The sequence below is a fragment of the Leptonychotes weddellii genome, chromosome 7 (assembly GCF_054177405.1).
Source record: "Leptonychotes weddellii isolate Sample4059 chromosome 7, ASM5417740v2, whole genome shotgun sequence".
In the NCBI taxonomy this organism is placed as follows: domain Eukaryota; kingdom Metazoa; phylum Chordata; class Mammalia; order Carnivora; family Phocidae; genus Leptonychotes; species Leptonychotes weddellii.
Window position 1 is genome coordinate 103,514,753 of NC_138375.1, and position 22,579 is coordinate 103,537,331.

Here is a 22,579-nt window from a genome sequence, read left to right on the forward strand (position 1 = left end):
GTGTTGGGCCATTAGTCTTATGCTGGATCTCCTGAAGTACTGTGGTGGCTGGAAGCTGTGCCCTGGCATCAGGGGGCATGCGGCTGGCTGGGTGCTGCACTGTGGCTGGGTGGGGCACAAGGTGACAGTTGTGTATCCGGCTGCTGGGCAGGGCATGTGCGAAGCTTTAACAAAATCTGCCTTGAGCTCTGGGCCAAGACTACCATTCAGAATAGAAGGAGAGATAAAGAGTTTCCCAGACAAACAAAAACTAAAGAGTTCATGACCACTAAACCAGCCCTGCAAGAAATATTAAAGGAGAGACCAAAAGTGACAGTTTAAAGGCAGGAAACACAAAAGCAGGAAAATGAATATTTCTGTAAAAAATCAGTCAAGAAACTCACAAAAAAGTGTATAAAATATAACAGCGTGTAACTAAAATGTGGGGAGGAGAAGAGAAAAGAATAGGTTCAAACTTAAATGACCATCAACTTAATATATACTGCTACATGCAAAAGAGGTTATATACAAACCAATATTTCAAACCATATATAAAAAACCACTAATAAACATGGAAAGAATAAAGAGGAAAAAATCTAAATATATCACTAAAGAAAATCAGCAAAACATGAAAGAGAAAGACAAGAAAGGATCAGAGAAAATCTTCAGAAACAACTACAAAACAAGTAATAAAATGACAATAAATGTGTAACTATCAATAACAACTTTGAATGTAAATGGACAAAACACTCCAATTAAAAGACATAGGGTGACAGAATGGATAAAAAAAAAACAAGACCATCTATATGCTGCCTACGAGAGACTCATTTCAGACCTAAAGACACCTGCAGTTTGAAAGTGAGGGGATGGAGAAACATCTATCATGCAAATGGACGTCAAAAGAAAGCCAGATAGTAAATACATATATCAGACAAACAAGACTTTAAGACAAAGACTGTAAAACATAGAAAGAAACTATGTGGGCTCCTGGGTGGCTCAGTTGGTTAAGCAACTGCCTTCGGCTCAGGTCATGATCCTGGAGTCCCTGGATCGAGTCCCGCATCGGGCTCCCTGCTCGGTGGGGAGTCTGCTTCTCCCTCTGACCCTCCCCACTCTCATGTGCTCTCTCTCATTCTCTCTCTCTCAAATAAATAAATAAAATCTTTAAAAAAAAAAAAGAAAGAAACTATGTAATAGTTATAATAATAAAGGGGACAATCCAGCAAGAAGATATAACAATTATAAATATTTATGCACCCAACATAAGAGCACCCATTAATAACAAACAGAAAGGAACTAATCAATAATAATAAAATAAGAGTAAGGGACTTTTACACCCTACTTACATCAGTGGTTAGATCATCTAACCAGAAAAATCAACAAGGAAATAATGGCTTTGAATGACACACTGGACCAGAAGGATTTAACAGATATATTTAGAACATTCCATCCTACAACAGAATACCCATTCTTTTCAAGTGCACATAAACATTCTCCATACCATGCATATTTTCTGACCACAATGCCATGAAACTAGAACAAATCTGGAAAGACCACAAATACATGGAGTTTAAGTAATACGCTATTAAACAATGAATGGGTCAACCAGGAAATCAGTGGAGAAATTAAAAAGTACATGGAAACAAATAAAAATGAATACACAGGGGTGCCTGGGTGGCTCAGTCAGTTAAGCATCTGCCTTCAGCTCAGGTCATGATCCTGGAGTCCCAGGATTGAGCCCCACATCAGGCTCCCCGCTTGGTGGGGAGTCTGCTTCTCCCTCTGCCCTTCACATGACTCGTGCTCACTCTCTCTCTCACTCTCTCTCTGTCAAATAAATACAATCTTAAAAAAAAAAAAAAAAGAATATACAATGGTCCAAAACCTTTGGGATTCATCAAAAGTGGTTCTAAGAGGGAAGCCTATAGCAATGCAGGCCTACCTCAGGAAGCAAGAAAAATCTCAAATAAACAACCTAACCCTACACCTAAAGGAGCTAGAAAAAGAATAACAAACAAAACCTAAAGCCAGTAGAAGGAAGAAAATAATAATATTGGAGCAGAAATAAATGATAGAGAAACTAAAAAAACCCAACAGAACAGATCAATGAAACCAGGAGCTGGTTCTTTGAAAAAAAACTCAATAAAATTGATAAACTTCTAGCCAGACTTATCAAGAAAAAAAAAAGAAAAAAGACTCAAATAAATAAAATCACAAATGAGAGAAGAGAAATAATAACCAACACCACAGAAATACAAACAATTATAAAAGAATATTATGAAAAACTATATGCCAACAAATTGGACAACCTGGAAGAAATGGCTAAATTCCTAGAAATGTATAAACTGTAAAAACTGAAACAGGAATAAACAGAAAATCTGAACAAACCAATAACCAGAAAAGAAATTGAATCAGTATTCAAGAAACTCCCAACAAACAAAAATCCAGGACCAGATAGCTTTACAGGTGAATTCTACCCAACATTTAAACAAGAGTCAATATATATTCTCCTTAAACTATTCCAAAAATAGAAAAGGAAGGAAAACTTCCAAATTCATTCTATGAGGCCAGCATTACCCTGATACCAAAATGGGATAAAGACACCACTAAAAAGAGAACCACAGGCCAAAATCCCTGATGAACATAGATGCAAAAATCCTTAAGAAAATACTAGCAAACTAAATTCAACAGTACATTTTAAAAAATCATACACAATCAAGTAGACTTATTCCTGGGTTGCAAGGGTGGTTCAATATTCACAAATCAATCAACATGATACATCACATCAATAAGAAAAAGGATAAGAACTATATGATCATTTCAATAAATGGAGAAAAAGCATTTGACACCCATTCATGATAAAAACCCTCAACAAAGTAGGTTTAGAAGGAATATACCTCAACAAAATAAAGGCCATCAATGAAAAATCCACAGCTAATATCATCCTCACTGGGGAAAAACTGAGAGCTTTTCCTCTATGTCAGGAATAAGACAAGGATGTCCATTCTCACCACTTCCATTGAACATAGTACTGGAAGTCCCAGCTACAGCAATCATATGAGAAAAGGGACTAAATCAGTAGGGAAGTAGTAAAACATTCACTATGTGCAGATGACATCATATTATATATAGAAAACTGAAAAGACTACACCAAAAAACTGTTAGAACTGATACATGAATTCAGTGAAGTTGCAGGGTATAAAATCAATGGACAGAAATCTGGTGTATTTCTCTACACCAATAATAAAGCACCAGAAAGAGAAATTAAGGTAGCAATCCTATTTGCAATTGCACCAAAAACCATGAGATACTTAGGAATAAACTAACCAAAGAGGTGAAAGACCTGTACTCTGAAAACTATAAAACACTGATGAAAGAAATTGAAGATGACACAAAGAAATGGAAAGCCATTCCATGCTCATGGATTGAAAGAACAAATATTGTTAAAATGTCCATGCTACTCAAAGCAACCTACACATTTAATGCAATCCCTATCAAAATACCAACAGCATTTTTTACAGAACTAGAACAAACAATTCTAAAATTTGTATGGAACCACAAAAGACCTTAAATAGCCAAAGCAATTTTGAAAAAGAAAAACAAAGCTGGAGGCATCATAATTCTGGACTTCCAGTTATATTACAGAGCTATAGTAGTCAAAACAGTATGGTACTTGCACAAAAGTAGACATATAGCTCAATAGAACAGGATAGAAAACCCAGAAATAAACCCACAACTATATGGTCAATCTTCAACAAAGCAGGAAAGAATATCCAATGGGAAAGGGATAATCTCTTCAACAAATGGTATAGGGAAAACTGGATAGCAACACATAAAAGAAAGAAACTGGGCCACTTTCTCACACCATACACAAAAATAAATTAAAAATGGATTAAAAACCTAAGTGTGAGACCTGAAGCCATAAAAATTGTAGAAGAGAACCTCTTTGACATTGGCTGTAGCAACTTTTTTCTAGATATGTCTCCTGAGGCAAGGGAAACAAAAGCAAAAATAAACTATTAGTACTACAACAAAATAAAAAGCTTCTGCACAGTGAAGGAAGCAATCAACAAAACTGAAACGCAACCTATGGAATGGGAGAAGATATTTGCAAATGACATGTCTGATAAAGGGTTAGTGTGCAAAATACAGAAAGAACTTATAAAACTCAACACCCAAAAAACAAATGATCCAATTTAAAAATGAGCAGAAGACATGAACAGACATTTATCCAAAGAAAACATACACATGGCCAACTGACGATTGAAAAGATGTTCATCATCACTTATTATCAGGGAAATGCAAATCAAAACTACAATGAAGTGTCACCTCACACCCATCAGAATGGCTAAAGTCAACAACACAAGATACAACGGATGTTGGCAAGGATGTGGAAAAAAAGGAACCCTCACATACTGTTGGTGGGAATGCAAACTGATGCAGCCACTATGGGAAAAAGTATGGAGGTCCCCCCAAAAAGTTAAAAAATAGAACTACCCTATGACCCTCAAAAATACAAAAACACTAACTCAAAGGAATACATGCCCCTGTGTTTATAGGAGCATTATTTACAGTAGCCAAGCTATGGAAGCAGCCCAAGTTTCCATGAATGGGTAGAAAAGATGTGGTATATACACACAGTGGAATATTATTCAGCCATAAAAAAAGAATGAAATCTTGCCATTTGTGACAACATGGATGGAGCTAGAGAATATAATGCTAAGCGAAATAAGTCAGAGAAAGACAAATACCATATGATTTCACTCATATGTGGAATTTAAGAAAAAACAAATGAGCAAAGGGAAAAAAAGAGAGAGAGAGATAAACCAAGAAACAGACTTTTAATTATAGAGAACACACTGATGGCTACCAGAAGGGAGGTGGGTAGGGGGATGGGTTAAAAAGGTGATGGGGATTAAGGAGGGCACTGGTCATGATGAGCACTGGGTGACATATGGAAGTGTTGAATCACTATACTGTACACCTGAAACTAATATCACACTGTATATTAACTAACTGGAATTAAAATAAAAATGTTAAAAAAAAAAGAATAAAGCAGGAGGAATCAGTCTGCCATATTTCAAGACTTATTGTATGGCTACAGAAATCAAGACTGTGGAAATGGCTGAGGGTTACACACATAGATTAATGGAAAAGAATGAAAAATTCAGAAATAGACTCACACAAATATACTCAACTGATCTCTGACAAAGGTGCAAATGTAATTCCGTGGAAGAAAGGCTCTTCAACAAACAGTGCTAGAGCAATTCAACACCCGCAAACAGAAAAACGAAGACAGGGGGAGGGAGGGAAGAAGGGAAAGAGGAGAGAGAGGAAGAAATAAAAAAGGAACTATTGAGACTAAGGAAGACATAGTGCTTCACTGCTGCTTTTACCCAAAGAGCACTGGAAGGGAGAGATTTGCAGAGCAACTGGGTTGCCCGTGCAATCTTTCGGTGAGAACAACAGTCCCGCCATTTGTCCATTCTCAGGGATCTCCTAGGGTCACAGCTTGCGGGTTCACAGGAAGAAGGTGTGAATCGCCAATGAAAACATTTGTAAACAAGTCTCACGTTGGCAAGGGACTGTGTCTGAGGTTTGGTTTCTTCACCTGAAGGAGTGTGAAGCACCTGGATTCTGCCTCACGAGGCTAGCTTGTTCCAGCAGGCCTACAAGTTAATCAGAATGTGTAATTTCATCTCTGTTTTTGTTCAGAAAGAAAAGACATGAAGAACCAAATGCCTTGGCTTATATTAATAACCAAAACAGAGAAGTATTGCAACAAATGTGGACCCTTTCCTTAAGACTGTATGCAAGCTAAGGCTAGGCTGCCATCACTGCCCTTTATCACCCACCACCTCTAATAAAAGTGTGCTGGAACTGTCTGCCTGGCTCAAGTTGCTTTCCAGACGCTTCCGGATCCTACATTGTTCAAGCCAAGTGAGGATAAACCTGCCTGTTAGTCCCAAATTGTGCTGATTCTCAAGGTAGTAATGAGGAATTTTTATCATTGGCACGAAATGTTTTATCAACCAATTACTGCAAAATTATAGAAGATTTAATAGAGCTAGAAAAAATACACAGTTTATATAAATGTAGCAACAATCATCTTCATTTCTCTTCAGTCCCATGTAGCTCAACAGCTGGGTTTGTGTTGAGGGCAGCTCATTTATCTGCAACGAGCATATATGGGCAAAAAATTTTGCCCATAAATTTCACAAGTCAAATATTATTAAAGGCTGTTGAAATGTCTCCTTCCAGGATGTACACCCTTGATGCATGCAGTTTCTGGACGTCAAGTGGACACAGTGAAGCTATTGTTGAAGATGGGGGCCAATATTAACATGCAGGATGCTTATGGTCGCACAAGTCTATGCCTGGCAACCTATCTGGTACCAACTCTGTCTTTGGTGGCTGTCAGGGAGTGGGGAGGGCTAAACGTGTTGTTATGGGGTCCCCCTTGTGGAAGAGTATTCTTGGATTTATGGAGCTAGCCAGTGGAAGCAGAACTTGAATCTTTGCTCTAATCATCTCTGACAATTATAGCACTATGAAGAGTTGGTTTTGTGGATCTGAGTCATTCTGGATCTTCCTAACAATCCTCCAAGATAGAGGCGATATTGCCATTACAGAAATTTTACTTTCCATCTTAACTGCATCAGAATTTGCCTTGGGGCATTTCTGGACATACTTGGTACTCCTTCTAAGAACACAGTCCATTAATACCCTGAGTGGGTGGTAGTCCTTGAAGCTACAGGTAACATTGTGGGGTAGGATCAGTTGAGTGGAAGCTGGAGAATATGGGGAACATTGGGAACTGGGAAAATTGGGGGGGGTAGGAGTAGGGGAGACATGTCAGGCTATTAAGTGGCAATACCAAGCATAGGACTCAACCCACAATCAATACTAAGTATAAAAGTTATATAGAGTGAGTCCTCATCAAGAGATTTCAGCTTAGCATTTCCCAACATTAGAGCAAGTTTGGTAAGCTTTACTGAAAACCTTCAAGTCCCTCTCTTTTCAAATCCTCCCTCAAATCCTTCTAAGAAACCACAGGGCTACCTTGAGTATGTGTCAAGCAAGTTCTTAGTGCCACAGGTGGGTCATCATTCTCCTTTATCTCCAATGAGGTTCCTGGAAATCTTCCTCTAACTATTGTTGCTGCTGAAGCAGATTCTTGGATTTGCTATTGCTGCCCATTGACAGCAGGGGATTTGCCCTGAGCAAGCCCCACTCTGTCTTGCAACTGTCCTGCCTAAGTAGGAATGTCCCCTCCCCAAACACCCCACCTTCCTGCCACGATCTAGCAGAGATTGCATGAGACATGGCCCAATTCTTGCAGAGATTTTCTTTAGAAACTACTTTTTCTTTTTCTATTTGCATGCCCTCTTTCTCTAAGACTTAGACATGAAACTAGAAAGAATTTTTTTTTTTTTCCCGAAGTGCTGGAGTACTTGTTTCAAATGCACTTTCCAGGAGTACACCCTAGACCTCCTGAGACAGACACTGTGAGCAGACATGGGTAGTGGGTGGGGAGGATGTGTCTGCATGTTAAAGAAACCTCCCTGGCCATTTTTATACCCACTCAAGTTTGAAAACCACTGGTCTATGAGTACTAGGTGAAGTCTCATATCTCAGAGAGACACAGGAATGCCCTCCTAGCCCCTTCCCTTCTAAAGCATGCCCTAATAACTGCTCCTGCAATGGATTTTTTCTTTTTTCTTTTTTTCTTTTTTTTGTATCCAAGCTGAGGAGAAGAGAAAATTTGGATCAGGGGGTGGAGGAAGTGAATAGAGATGGTTTCTAAAGTTGACTGCTACTTGCATAGAGAATAGACGGAAACCAAACTGCACTTCATTCAAAATTCTAAAGTTCCAGGATTGGGAAGAGTTATCTTGTAGATCACAGTGAATAGTGAGCCTAGAGAGGTGCTCCCTTTGCAGACAGCTCTTCCTAGGAATGCGTTCTAAGGAGCTACATGAGGGAAATAGGCTTGCATGAAAGCATGTGGCATCGCCCTGTTAATGATGCCCCCCTTCTTTGTGATAACCAAAGGAAGGACCCATCCCTGTTTCTTATGAGGCTTCCAGGGAAGGGTGAGGGGTGGTCCTGGGGATTGCACTGTGGAGCCCACCACTCCCTTCTAGCAATGTTTGAATTCAAGTATTAAAAGAGAAACTTGGGAAAGCGGGCACTTAGAAATTAAGTGTCCGTCACAGCTCCAAACTCAATATACAAATATACTTACCATGGATGTGTAACCTTAGGCAAATCACTTTACCTCTTTGTGCCTCCTTCCTCATTTGTAAAATGTAGTAAAAAATAATATCCTACATTTATCACAAGTGAAAGAGAAACACATGTGGAACCACCCAGCACATAGTGAAAAATGTACTTATTGGTTCTGAATAGTGACCACTGGTTTCAAGTATATTCAGTGATTTTCTGATTTCTTTTCTGAAGAAAAAGAGAAAACCACATACACAGAGTTCCAGGAAATGTTGCAAAATGATAAATATGTTTCAAACCCTCCCCCATCAGAAGATCTGTTTTCAGAAACTATAAAACTTAGGCAACTCTAAAATTTGCCCAGCATGCCTTTCTTTTGGGTTTCCCAGTCATATTTTTTCCTTTTAATTAGATATCTTGATGACTTGGACATTAGCAACTAAAACCAGATTTAATACATTAGGAAACTATAACTCAAGACTGAACAACATTTGCTTCTACTTAAGACATATATTATCGGTCAACTCAAAATGATATTCAATATTAGAACCTATGAATGTGCTCTTACTGAAAGATTTTTTCCAGAATTTCCAGAACCAAAAGGTTCTTTTCTTATTATCTTTCTGCTCCTTTCATTTAGTAACATTTTGATTTCCATTGCTTCCAGTATTGTGAGGGAAAATCAGTCATTCTCATCTGACTGGGTAGTCTTGAAGCTTAACTATACAGGAATGGAGGAAGGTGGGAGAGAGAGTTATATATATTATTCTCATAATAATAGTTTCATCTACTTATATGTCTACTTATAATTGAATGAGTAACCCCAGTGGCTCTGGATGAATGTAGGAGGCACTCTCCTTAGCCAAACTTGGTTATCAGTAGAGTTGAGTCAGTTACTTAAAGTAATATAGAACAGAAAGGGAGGGAGGACTAGCTGTCCATTTTATCTGCCCTTTGAAATGAGAGATAGTTGAGAAATGACCCAGCTATAAGTGCTAACCAGGAAGGCAACAAGCATGAGGTGCAGTAATATCACTCTCAATCTGGAGGATCAGTAGACAGCAGGGAGTTTACATGAAGTTTCTTGGGGGAATTCATGGTGAGCGAAACACAACTATAGGGAACACTTAGAGGGTCCTGGTGATAGCCCCATATTCAGCATCAGAAAAATCATTCAACAAGATGGCAGGGGCTGAGCCATTGGATTAGGGCTCAGGTCAGGATTCTAGATATTGGGAGGAGACAGACTAGAATAAGCAAAATATTATCCTCGTGGTTACTAGAAAGGGAACTTGGAAAAGTGGACCAAAGCTTGTTTATCAGATATAGATAAACTGAGGCACAGAGTGGAGACTGGAACTCAAGAATGACATAGGAGCCCAATTTTTGGAATTGGACCATGGCACCTGGGTCAGACCATTGACAAGCATGATTTGGAGCTAAGCCCATAGAATGAGAGGCTAGAGCTACCATGTGCCACATTTAGCCCTAGGAACTCAGTATAAAAGTGGAAAACAACAAGTAAGAAATGGGAAATGGGAGACAGGGGAGAGAGTCTAGGAAACTCAGGAATCCACACCTCAAGACCTTCAGCCTTCTGTTGAAGTGCCTAAATTGAAGAGTTGTGATCCTTAACCACTTCAAATCAATAAAAGATGGTTTTAGTCACACCAAAGAAGAAAGAGAAAGAAAATTGGAGAAAGTTTGTTGGTCTATGTTATACCAGGCTGTGTTATATAATGACAGTTGCTCTTGTATTTCAGGGTTGGCTGGAAGGCTGTGTGAGTCTGCTTAGAAATGGTGCCAAGCACAATATCCCAGATAAAAATGGCCGTCTGCCACTGCACGCTGCCACTGCTGAGCCCGATGTGAGGTAAGTAGCCAGGTTCACACAATGCTCACACTGGGAGGGACTTAGCTTAGATTAGAATGTAACTTAATCAACCCTCAGTGGTGAATAAAAACAAAACCTGTCCATTTTTTTTGAAGTTGTAGCAGACAGGACCACATTTCAGTCAATGAAAATATCCTGGAAGAATCTTAAACTCTAGTCTCAATCCCCGCCCCGCCATTTCAATAAAACCCTTTCCTCCTAATCTCTGATTTAAGAAATTCTATTTTTCATTATCTGAATTCATATATTCATTCAATCAGGCAGTTATTGATTCAATAACTGTTGAGTGCTTATCATGGACCAAGTGCTATTCTATGCCCTAGGGGTTCCCAGTAAGCACGACAGTGTATCTGACCCACAGAGTTTACATTCTAGTGAAGGAGCTAAGTGGCATACTAGTAAACAAATAAATAGAGTAATTTCAAAATAAATAGGATAATTTCAAATAGTGGGGAGGGGAGTGGAAAAGCACTGACTGGGCGTAAAGATTCATGTCTGAAGTCAGAGTCATGCCAACATTCTTTTTTAAGATTTGTTTATTTATTTTAGAGAGAGTGAGTGGGGGAAGGGCAGAGGGAGAAGGAGAGAACTCCCAAGGAGACTCCCCACCGAGTGCGGAGCCTGACAAGGGGCTCATCCCAGGACACTGAGATCATGAACTGAGCCAAAATCAAGTCAGACACTTAACTGATAGAGCCACCCAGGTGCCCCAGAGTCATGCCAACATTTATGGGTTGGAAGGAGGCAAGGGACCCAGCAAAGTAGAGTGAGACAGGGAAACGAGTGGGTTAGAAAGAAAACCAGGCCTCTGAGCTGCTGGGAGCTGTATGAAGAAATATACTCAAAGAAGTTGGATGATCAAGAGGGTCACATTTTTGTAAGACAATTGAGCAAAAAAGGAAAAAGTTTTGTCCAGACCAAGTATAGCTTCCCCAATCCTCTGTGTCTAAAAGGCCTCAGTCTACAATCTTTCGAAAACCCCTTGGAGCACCTAATAACAGCATTTCCCACTGTGGTTTCAGCAACATTCTGGGCACTTCCTTAACCTCTGCAGCACAGAACGTGCCTCTGACAGAAATTTAGCAATCCCCAGAGCTAGGTGCAGGCTAGCACCACAGAGGGGCATTCTGGGAGCCTCAGCCTCTAGACCCTGTGTCCAGAACTAAAACTAAAGCTCTGTGGGGGTTCATGAGACCAAGGTTGAGAGGTAACAGGATTTCTTCATTTCATTCTGTTTTACACTAAAAGGGTTTGGGAAATTCCAGAACTAATCCCAACCAAGCATTGCCTCTTGTTATCATTGAATTATATCCAGGAATAATAAAGAACTAGGATTTACTCAAAGCCCAACAAAACAAGGAAGTTTAGAAAAGAAACAGCAAGCTCAGAACTAACAATCAATAGACATCATAAAGGGATGACTCCTTTTTGATGAATTGGGAAAAAGAAAGAACGACTTTTCTGGACAGCCCACAAAAATATTTAGTCACAAAATCACACTGTTTTCCCAAGAATAATCTTTTTTTTTTTTTTTTAAGATTTTATTTATTTATTTGAGACAGAGAGAATGAGAGAGAGCACATGAGGGGGGGAGGGTCAGAGGGAGAAGCAGACTCCCTGCCGAGCAGGGAGCCTGATGCGGGACTCTATCCAGGGACTCCAGGATCATGACCTGAGCCGAAGGCAGTCGCTTAACCAACTGAGCCACCCAGGCGCCCTCCCAAGAATAATCTTTAAAAAACTATATTTAAAAAATATCTTTAAGACTATTCTGCCTTGATTGGCTTTACTTGGTTCTACCTGCCTCACCCAGTGATCATTTTAAAATCTGCCTGATTCTGGAAGATATATGACTGCTTTTCTTATGGTGATTATAGGTTTTGTAACACATTAAACCCAAAGCTTTCATGTTTTAACACAGGAAGAGCTTTGTCCAATGTAGGTATTCCTGGATTGGATGTGGCTCCCCTCCACGTGGTAACTCAGGGATCTAAGTTTCTTCCATCTTGTGGCTCTACCATCCTCTAGGATCAAAGAATTCTCTTTGTTCAGCCTGGGAATGGGGAAAGAGTAATGTGGAGATGCCCCCCTTATTTCTTTAAAATCTCAGCCTTTGATACAATTCACTTCTGCTCACATTCTTTTAATACGGACTAGTCATTTACCATACTGGTCCTATACCACACATGGGTATAAGGAGCACTTGGGAATATAGAATAGAATCCACCTCCTGGCAATGACTCCAATCCAAGAAAGGAGGTCATAAATTTTGGTGAAAGCTCTCTCTGTCATCATGCCATTGCACCTGAGGGGTGAACCAAGACTTTTCAGTCAAAATCACACTGAAGGTCAATTTGGTCAGACTCATCATCTCAAATCACTGCAGTAATAAATTGAACACCAATCCAACTGTACTTCCTCTTTCATGGACATATTAGTCTATTTCTTATTATGCCCAGCAGTGGCCCTAAATCTCCTAGGATGTACATTACATCACTATAACTGAGATAACACAGAGTTGTGGTTTCCCCTTCTCTTGATATTATACCTAATGACCCAACCACCACCTTCGGAAGAGTTGAAGCCAGAAAAATAAACATCCTTCTGTGTGCTGATGATACAGTTTTATTGTCCTAAATGGACACTTCACTGATTCTGGAAGATAAAATCCTGCTTTAGTTATGATAATACTAGCTGTGGTAACTAGGAAAACCCAAAGGTTAAGATTAACTATTCCAAAACCATCATTTCTGGTAAATGTTCTCCAAAAATGAATTGGGTTAAACCTCAACAACTCATATAGCAAAGCAACTGGCTTTGTTACCTAGAGAACATTTAGAAACTAGCTTGCCTTAAAGAATTCCCTCTGGAATTACATTGCTTAAAATTAGATATTTTATCATTGTTTTATGAGAAAAGTTACGGCCATGTCAGGGTTTGATAACATCTGCATTCAGTGTTTTAAGCAGAAAGCAGCCAAGCCAAGCTCTCTGGCACAAAAGTTGGCCTTCTTTCTTCCATTTGTTTGTGTGTCAGCATGAAATTGTAATAGTTTTCTGGAAAAAAAAAAAATTGGTCTGGCTTGTGGGTACTTCCTAATCCTACAGACACAGTGCAGAAGGAGTGACCTTCCATTAGGCCATGCAAACCTGTTTGCTTAATTTTCCTAAGTGGATACAACTTTAGGCTGGTTCAGCTAACCACTAAAGTATATAGGCCTGCATTTACAATGAGGAGGAAAAGGAGGACAAATAGCACTGATTATTTACCATGTTCAGAGCAAAGCTCTGAGTGCTTTCCATGTATTATCTCATCTAATCTTGACCACACCTTTATGTGATAGGTATCTCTATCCCCATTTTATAGATAAGGAAGCTGAGGCACTAAGAAGAAAATTTATTACCCAGTGTATGTGTGAGGATAAGTAACCTGCTCAGGGGACCTGCTAGGCTCCTAGGATCCACTGCTGTGGACTCTATAGAATGTATTTTAATGGCCACATTCTGTCATTAAGCCCTACCTTAAGAAGCTTTACAAAATTCCTTATTGTCTCATTGTCAGGAAATACTTTGTTTGTCACAGCATCTAAAAAATGAGAAACCACAAAAAATATATCTACTAAAGGAGGAATTGCTGTGCTTCTCCTGATAGATTATTTATTTTTACTATGTGGACACTGTGACTTATGATTATGTTTTTCTCTCTGTATGTTTAAAAAACCCAAAGCCCAATTTGTGTCCCACCTTTGGAACACATGTAGGACCATAATTGCATCGTCTTTATCCTGCCCTTGTTTTCTCTTTGTCTAGTTTTTTCACTTGTAATCTTGTTTTACTATATGTATCTGAAAACCACCTAAAATCCTTTTTGGATTGAGGTAAAGGGTGGCCAGGCGTGCAAGCTCTGGAGTCAGATTGACTGGGTTTGAATCTGGTCCACTTCTTAATGACCATATTAACTTGTCAAGGCCCAGCTAGCTTTCTTTCCTAGAAAATATGAATAATACAGTATTTATCTCATAGTAAATAGGCAGAAGTAAATGAGAAAACATGTGAAAAGGACTGAACACTGTCAATCATCAGTTCAATAAGTGTTGGTGATAATGAGATGATAGTAGTGATGATCATGATGGAAGGTAGATAGAAATAAAGAAATACCATAGATCAGTGCTAAAGAATGAATCCCTGCTATTCCCACCTCATCAGTTCTCACCCCAGTCTTCTTTACCTTAGCACACACAGGTCCACAAAAAAATATGTTCATACATACAGGTGTGTTGGGGAGGAGGAGTTTCATCTACCCTGCAGAGTTCTTCTAGCTGGACTAAGTACCAAATTGACATGAGACAGATTCACAGGAAAAACTAAAATTTTGTAGCATATGTACTGGGAATCCACACAGACATGGAAATTCCAGAGACAGTCACGCAACATGAGACTTATCTAAGGAGAGGGGTTGGGGTCTGAGCATACAAAGGGGAGGAAGGCCATTAGAAGGAAGGTGAGAGGAGATGTTTAGAAAACAAAGATTGTGCTATTAGACAGGTAAGTTTCTTAGGTAAAAGGGAATCTCTGTTAATAGCGCACTTCCCGGTAGAGGCAGGCAGTTGAAGGGGAGCTAAAGAGCTTTTTCTGAGTCTACTGAGTTTTGATTGCTTTTAACAAAGAGTAATGTCCATGCCAAAGTAGACCATCTTGGGGTGGCCTGCCCTTGGCCCCTACAAGACTGTTGCTAGACTTTAGAATCCAATGAACATCAAACTCAACCATTCAGCTCCCCTGAAACTCCCTTCCTTACCTTGCTAGTGCACGTTCATCTCTACTTGTCCCCTGATCCTAAACATATGTATGGGCCACATTATGTCCTTGTACTCAGGTATTCATACTCATTTTAAAATCTACTAACCCTTAGATTTCCAAATAGCATGATCCTTCTACTCAGTGCTCAACTGGAAGTTATTTAGAGTGAAGCCTCAGACTGTAGCTGCTTATAAACAAGCCAAGGGGACACCTCAATTAGCCCTTTGCCCCCAGCAAGATTCTGTGATGGAAACAACTGATGAACAAACCAGCCAGTTCCAATACACAGCCTTAACTAAACTGCAGCTCAGTGGGGATTTAAGCTGATGCAGGAATAAGGGATTTATAATTATGAACACGAAAGCAAGTTGGTGGATAAAAGCAAAGGCGTGCAGGTTTTATCTCACTGTTCCCTTTCCTGCTTTGAACCCTCAACTTCTCAGTAGGTCCACGTTTTCTTCCTTTCAGCTCTCCATGGCTTTTCTTGCTTCCTTGGCTTGGACATTCAGAGGGCACCAGTGTGAAAGAGGGGGCATGATCATTAAGATGAAGCTCCAAAGAGAAAGGAGTTGTGTTTGTACAATGCTGCACATGCTAGCATTGGAAGGCGAGCGGCGATTTCTTCTGAAAGCAGCCACAGGGCTCTCTGAAAGTCTTTTTCATGGTCTCCATGGTTACTGGCAGATTCTTTTTTTTTTCCCTGCCAGAGTGCCTGCGGCTCTGCCTCTTTTCATGGCTCTTGATGACAGAGGGAGGAAGGAAATTATTTCTTTGGGGTCCTGTTCTCAAGGTACCAGGTGATATATTCTAACCTGTGGGTGGGTGTTATACTACGGGATACTCTTACATCGGCAGCTTTAGGAATAGGAAGACAGACAGATAGCTTAGGGACCCTTTTCCCCAGTTATCACTGTGCTGGCCAGATTCAGGGCTGTGAGCCCAAGGAGCCAGCAAAACAGAGAAGCCCACAGAGCCAAGCTACCCCCACCCCAGCACACATCTAGCTGATCTCTCTCTGGCCTCCCAGTCACCTCATAGAGATAAGGGGATCCCCAAACATAAAGAGTGGAGCTTTTTAAAAAATTATTAAATTAGGGGTGCCTGAATGGCTCAGTTGGTTAAAGTCCAACTCTTGGTTTTGGCTCAGGTCATGAGCTCAGAATCATGAGATCCAGCCTCGCATGGGCATGGAGCCTGCTTGAGATTCTCTCTCTCCCTCCCTCTGCCTACCCGCCACACACACACTCTCTCTCTCTCTAAAAAAAAAAATTATTAAATTATAGAGAACTTATTACAGCATGTAAATGTCATCCTAAGTGCTTTGTATGTATTGACACACTTAAAATCACAATAGATCTTTAAGAAGTAGGTGTTATTAGGGGCACCTGGATGGCTCAGTCGGTTAATAGGCTGCCTCCGGCTCAGGTCATGATCCTGGGGTCCTGGGATCGAGCCCCACGTCCAGCTCCATGCTCAGCGGAGAGCCTGCTTCTCTCTCTCCCTCTGCCTGCCACTCTGCCTACTTGTGCGCTCTCTCTCTCTCTGTCAAATAAATAAATAAAATCTTTAAAAAAAAAGTAGGTGTTATTATTATTTCTATTTCAAAGATAAGAAAATATGGGCACTGAGAGTTTCCTAGCTTCCCTAAGTTTACTGGCTGGCTGGTAATGGAGCAGGGATTCTAATGGCCCCAGCATTTGTTGTCTTACCACCCACCACGCTACCTGTCTGGGAGTGCTCCTGCTGGGCATCTGCGCCTGCTGTCCTGCTACCTGGGATAAGGTAGGCTTTGCACTGCTTCCTAGAGAGTTGAGAACAGGACAGAGCTGGTGCTAATAGGAGACTAGGCTGGGGGTTGTGGGAGAAATACTCCTAAACCACCTTCGCACAGAACGAGAGCTCTGAGAAAACAAAACCAAGAGGTCTGTGAGTCCTCTGGTAATTAAGACAGATGTGGGACCAGCATCTGGCAGATGACCCCTGTACCATGGAACAGCACAGAAGCCCCAGGCTGGAAACCAAACACCTGCTTTCTAGTCCAGTCTGGATCACCACCACGGCAATGCATGATGGCCCTGCAAGCAAGGTAGGGGCTCATGTCATTTGCTCTCACAAAAAAAGAGAGAGAGACAGCATACTTATCTGTAAATTTGTGTCCATCTTTGAAAATCGATGAATCTGAGACACTTAGGAATCAAACGGAATCAAGCAATATAGATGGGCATGTATCAATTGGTCATAAGAGGAAAGTCGTGGAATAATAGAGGGTAACTCTAGAAAGCTTCATGGAAGACTACTGAAAATTACCTAACAAGAGTTGGTAACAGAATTCCCCACTTCCACCTGCCCACCCCCCAAAACAGGAAAATGTTTCACCCCTAGGCCGGAGGGGCAAGGAAGGGAGCTGTTATTGGAACCTGCTGAGAGCCCTGGCTGGAGAAGAGGATCCACCTGGCAGGAGCCATGGCCTTTGGTAAAGAAAAGAAGTCATGGTCAGAAAAGGAAGTGGCTTCCCCCCTCTCTCCTGCCAGTTCTCCTGGCCAAACCCAGAAAGAAGTCAGGGGCAAGGGAGCCTGCACGATAAAGACATTGCAGGTCAATCTCAGAGCAGAACATTGAAGGGTAGCAAATAGATTTGAGAAGCAAATAGAGAAATATCCAGGTACAGGATTCATCCCATGACCCTGGCATCCCCAGGATGTGACAAGAGGTCTTGCTCTCCCCTCCCTCATTCCCATCTGGTCAGAGCCCGACTTCCTTCAGTGTGATCACTGCTCTGGAGCAGCCCCAGAAGATGCTGTCTGGCTACATATGATCTCAGTCTGCTCAGGGTTAGCCGAGGATAACCAGATTGGACCACAGCTGACCTCTTGCCTTTCCCTTCCACTATCCCCCCACACTTCAGACCAAATGAGCCCTAGAGATTAAACAATGGCCAGTAAAGAGATAGAAGAAAATCAGTTACTAGTTGCCTTCCAGCCTTATAAAGCAACTATAAGGGAAAATATATCCAGTAGTGAAATATAATTACCGAGATAAATACAGCGTTATCCCCAAGTGCAATTATTTTTATAGCCTCATCCCACTAGATGGAGGAATTTTAGAATTCAGAAAGCTTGCATTTAGAGCCACTGTTCTTTTCAAGTCGGTGTACTAAGAGCTTTATGCCTGTTAGGGTATTCAGTCCTTACCACCTGTTATCCCCATGCTGTTACCACCATGATAAACGTGAGGATACAGAAGCTCAGAGAGGTCACGCGGGAGTGAGGGCAGAATTAAAGCACAGCATTATCCTGTCTCCCCAAAAGACAGTGATAAGACTAGATTTAAACCTTGGGCTTCCTGGTTATTTCACCTCCACAGCAAACAACCAGAAGGGCATCCCTCGTTAAGCTCTCTTTGTGTTACATTTACCACTAATGCAACATGATCGGTCCCACTTTCTTTTCTTCTATTGTAGGTAGCAATTTAACACTCAGGACTACATGTTACCTAAGCTGAGAAACAATGAAAATCTGACTGGGGGAAAGGCTAAACCATTTCATTTTTTCAAATACTTCTTCCAAAATTAATTTCCTTCACTGTCTCCCCATAGACATGCGTTTGTCATCTTGATTGGGTATGTTAGATTGGTAGGGCCTCCATAACAGAACTGCAAAGACCGGATGGCTTAAGCAACAAAAATCTATTTTTTCAAATTTCTGGAGGCTGGAAGTTCACGAGTGAGGTGCCAGAAGGGTTGGTTTTCTCTGAGTCTTCTGTCCTTGGCTTGCAGATAATCACCCGCTTGCTGCCTTTTTACATGGTCTTTCCTCTGGGAGCCCCTGCACCTGGTGTGTTTCTGTGGGCCCTAATCTCTTTTTCTGAGAACATCAGTCAAATTGGATTAGGACCCACCCTAATGGCTTCATTTTAACTTAATTACTCTTTAAAGGCTCAGTCTCCAAATACCGTCACATTCTGAAGCATTGGAGGTCAGAGCCATATGAATTTGGAGGTTGGCGGGGGGACGACACAATTCAGTTCATAGCAATGAGTATCCATTGATTAATTTATTCAGTACCTTTCTCAGTGGCTTTCAGACCTGTTTACTAGAATTTCCTGAACAGCCCTTTTAAACTGTGAAAGCTGAGCTTCTATCCAGACCTACTGAGTCAGAAACCCTGAATATAGAATCCAGGTATTTGTGGTTTTTAAAAAATTTCCCCTGGAGATTCTGAGATGGAGCCAGGGTTAAAACTTCTAGGGTTGGGGCGCCTGGGTGGTTCAGTTGGTTAAGTGTCTGCCTTCAGCTCAGGTCATGATCCCAAGGTCCTGGGATCAAGCCCCGCATTGGACTCCTTCCTTGCTCATCAGGCGAATCTGTTTCTCCCTCTCCCTCCCCTCCGCTCATGCTCTCTCTTGCTCACTCTCTCTCTCAAATAAATAAATAAAATCTTAAAAAGAAAAAAAACACTTCCAGGGTTAAGCGTTCTAGAAATAACACTTGCTGTGTTCCAGGCATGCTGTAAATACTGTATGCATTAACTCATTTAATCCTCACACTGAGCTATAAAGTAGGCACTTTTCATTAACTCCATTTTACAGATGAGGAAGCTTAGGTACAGAGAGGGTAAGATACTTGCCTGTGGTCACAAAGCTGGTCAGTAGCAGGGCTGGGATGTGAACCCGCACAGTCTGGCTCCAGATTCTGGGTCCCTAACCACTGCACTCAGCCACTTCTCTCACGGTGTTGACCGCCGTCAACCAAGTGTGGGACCCAACTGAGATAAAAACTTGAACTTGAGAATCACTGATAGTTGTTTCACACTGATTAGTGTCATTTCATGCTTAGATATTTGTATGTTTTGTAAAAAATAAGCGAAGTTGTAAATGCTGTCTCCTTATATAATCTATACATTTAAAAGGCACGACCCGTGTACTGATGGTGAAGCAATTTGAAAGCATTGTATACAGTTATGTAAAAGAATAAAGAATAAGTACTAGAGGACTTTAGTTCTTCAATGCACGCATAGGTACACAGGTCTGGTGAATAAGATGAACCTAAAGATTCACCTTCTCCTCAACATCCATCACCCATCCATACACTGGGGAGGGTATGTGCTATGGTGAGCGCTGTGAATTCTATAAGACTGATGAATCACAGACCCTACCCCTGAAACAAATAATACATTATATATTAATAAAAAATAAAAAATTTTTAAAAATTAAAAAAAGATTCACCTTCTCCATGCCCTTTGTGCCCCACCCCCAGCCGAGGCACTGAGACAGAGAGGAGGTTGGAGGAGAAGAGAGAGAGGAATCCCCCCAGGTGCCTCCTCACAGATCACACTGTCTTCTTTTCTATGGCTCTTTCCCCTAGATAAACAGAAAGGGCCCATCTTCATTTGGAGGCCTTCAATGGACTGTCTTTCTAGCGTTATGTTCTCATACAGATTCTGTTCTTTTGAGCCTCTTCTCCTATTTTTCTTCACAGGCTCCTAACAGTCTTGGTGCAACAGTCAAATCTCAGCGAGATTAATCACCAGGACAATGAGGTGAGCCTGCCCTCTCAAGGAACAGTTGGCCATTACACCTATCAGGGTAGAAGGAAGGGCTTTTCTCAACCAGCGCTTTCTCTCATAAAGGTTCAGGGAGGGGATGGAGCACATTTGGGGGTTCCTACCCGGAGAGGGGAGCTTGTGTCTCTACTCTTAACCCTCAGGCAGAAATTTATCCCCACCCTGGTTATGGGTAGCTTCTACTAGGGAAGGATTTCTTGCATTAAGTACTTAAGCATCTATCGTACCACTGAAATTTTGTAATTTCCCTCTGGATATTGAGAAATAAATGTTGCTCTTTCCTGTCTTCTTGAGTCCCAGAAACATCAAGGGCAAGCTGTGGCTGCCATTGCTCTCCCTTTGAGAGAAAGATGACAGATTGAGGATAATTCCAGGCTCCATGCTCTGGAGGCCCACATCATTACTGCCAATGATCACAGTTGCTGTTTCCTTTATGTGGCAGAGACAACATAAGGCTTCCAAGAAGACAATACAGACTCTCAAGCAAAATTCCTGCAGGACTGTTACCAGATACCAGGCAGAGCTGCCCCGGAGTAGCTTAGGATCTTATTCTAGCTACTTAACTGTTTAAAAAAAAACAGGACTGATTATCATTAACCAGCCTGTTTTCTTTAACAAGCTTCTTTAAACCGATTTAAATACCTGGTTTTTAATGTTGTTGTTGTTTTAATATAATATGTGCTTGGTTTGGCTTCACTTTACTAAGAATGTCTGATAACCTTGAGAAAGCATGATAGCACTGAAAATGCATATGCATGAAAATCCCAAATTACACTGTTTTCAAGGAAGCCAGGTGGCCAGAGACAGCAGTGTAGGAGGAAGTGCCCTCTCCAGGGCTGGGCCCTCATCTTTCTCAAGCTTTCTGATTACAGGGTTCCTCCCAGCTGGCTTGGCATCAATGACCACACCGAAAAGCCCCTTCTTCACAACCTCAGTCTGAGGTTGGACACCACCGGACTCCGTGGTCACATGCTGCTTTCACTCCCCATGTCTTCAGTGGCTTAAAGCAAAACCCTCGGAACGAGGGGATTGCTCTGCTTTAAACTTCTGCTTTAAAAATGAGAACCAGCAATGAGAAAGCACTCTCTGACTACTCTGCCCATGGTATGAAAGCAGGGAGCTTGAGTGGTGCAGTTTTGTTTTGTTTTGTTTTTAAGATTTTATTTGTTTATTTGTCAGAAAGAGAGAGAGGGAGAGAGCACAAGCAGGGGGAGTGGGAGAGGGAGAAGCAGGCTCCTACCTGAGCAGGGAGCCTGACGTGGGACTTGATCCCAGGACCCCGGGATCATAGCCTGAGCCGAAGGCAGACGCTTAACCGACTGAGCCACCCAGGCATCCCAAGTGGTACAGTTTTTGCCAACTGATCACGAACTTCTGGAGTTTGGGAAAGTTGACAACCACTTCCTCTACCTCCACTCGTACCCTCACCCAGCAAAACTGGCGTTTCTTAGAAAGGGGGCAAATTCAGTCATTCCTACCCTAAAGCTTAACTCCTCTTATAGACCTCCAACTCCGTTCAGTCTTCAGCTAAAAGAACATCCTCCAGCAAAGTCATGGTTCCCTATTCTTCCCCACCCTGCAAGGCCCCTGGCTGCTGGGGACAGTGACATTAGACCCAGATCTTTCTAACAGTGGTAATTGTTACACTTTTCAGATAATATGTGCTAAATATTGGAAATGTCTCCAGTTCCTTATGCAAAGTAACCTCTCAGAGGAGATTCCTCCCACTGTTAACACCAGCATTGTGACCCAGTGGCTTTTATGTGCAGAGAGCAGGACCTCAAAAAGGACACTTACTTCCAATGTTTTAGCTTCCTCTTTGGGACGTGTCACAGCACATCTGAAACCCATCTAAGTGCTAGTTCTTGTCTATTTTAGAATATATATATATATTATGTGTGTACACACACAGACAGAGCAATGATATACATATGATTGCTAGTATGAGTCAATCTGTATAAATTTATAAGGGCTAGAAGCTCTTTACAACTGGGAAATGAGGACAGTTCTGACATGGAAAGAACACAGCGAAGGCTCTTTTTCATTCACCACCTTGGTAGATTGCCTACATTGGGCTTCTCAGTGTTCTGAATAAGCAATGGCCTGCTCTCCCCCTC

At 41.3% G+C, this 22,579-nt stretch overlaps 1 protein-coding gene and 1 long non-coding RNA gene across 2 annotated transcripts in view; one reads left to right on the forward strand and one right to left on the reverse strand.

Annotated features, from left to right (window-relative positions):
* The window catches only part of ANKRD55 (ankyrin repeat domain 55), a 396,197-nt gene that overhangs the window by 338,039 nt on the left and 35,579 nt on the right, over positions 1 to 22,579 (forward strand). Inside the window, exons 13-15 of the mRNA XM_081826855.1 lie at positions 6,241 to 6,371; positions 9,972 to 10,081; positions 20,378 to 20,438. Of these exons, the coding sequence (XP_081682981.1) occupies positions 6,241 to 6,371; positions 9,972 to 10,081; positions 20,378 to 20,438 (302 nt within the window). The remainder of the gene's footprint in view (positions 1 to 6,240; positions 6,372 to 9,971; positions 10,082 to 20,377; positions 20,439 to 22,579) is intronic.
* The window catches only part of LOC145722719 (uncharacterized), a 67,788-nt gene that overhangs the window by 31,381 nt on the left and 13,828 nt on the right, over positions 1 to 22,579 (reverse strand). Inside the window, exon 2 of the long non-coding RNA XR_014147193.1 lies at positions 16,287 to 16,443. This is a non-coding gene — a long non-coding RNA (uncharacterized LOC145722719). The remainder of the gene's footprint in view (positions 1 to 16,286; positions 16,444 to 22,579) is intronic.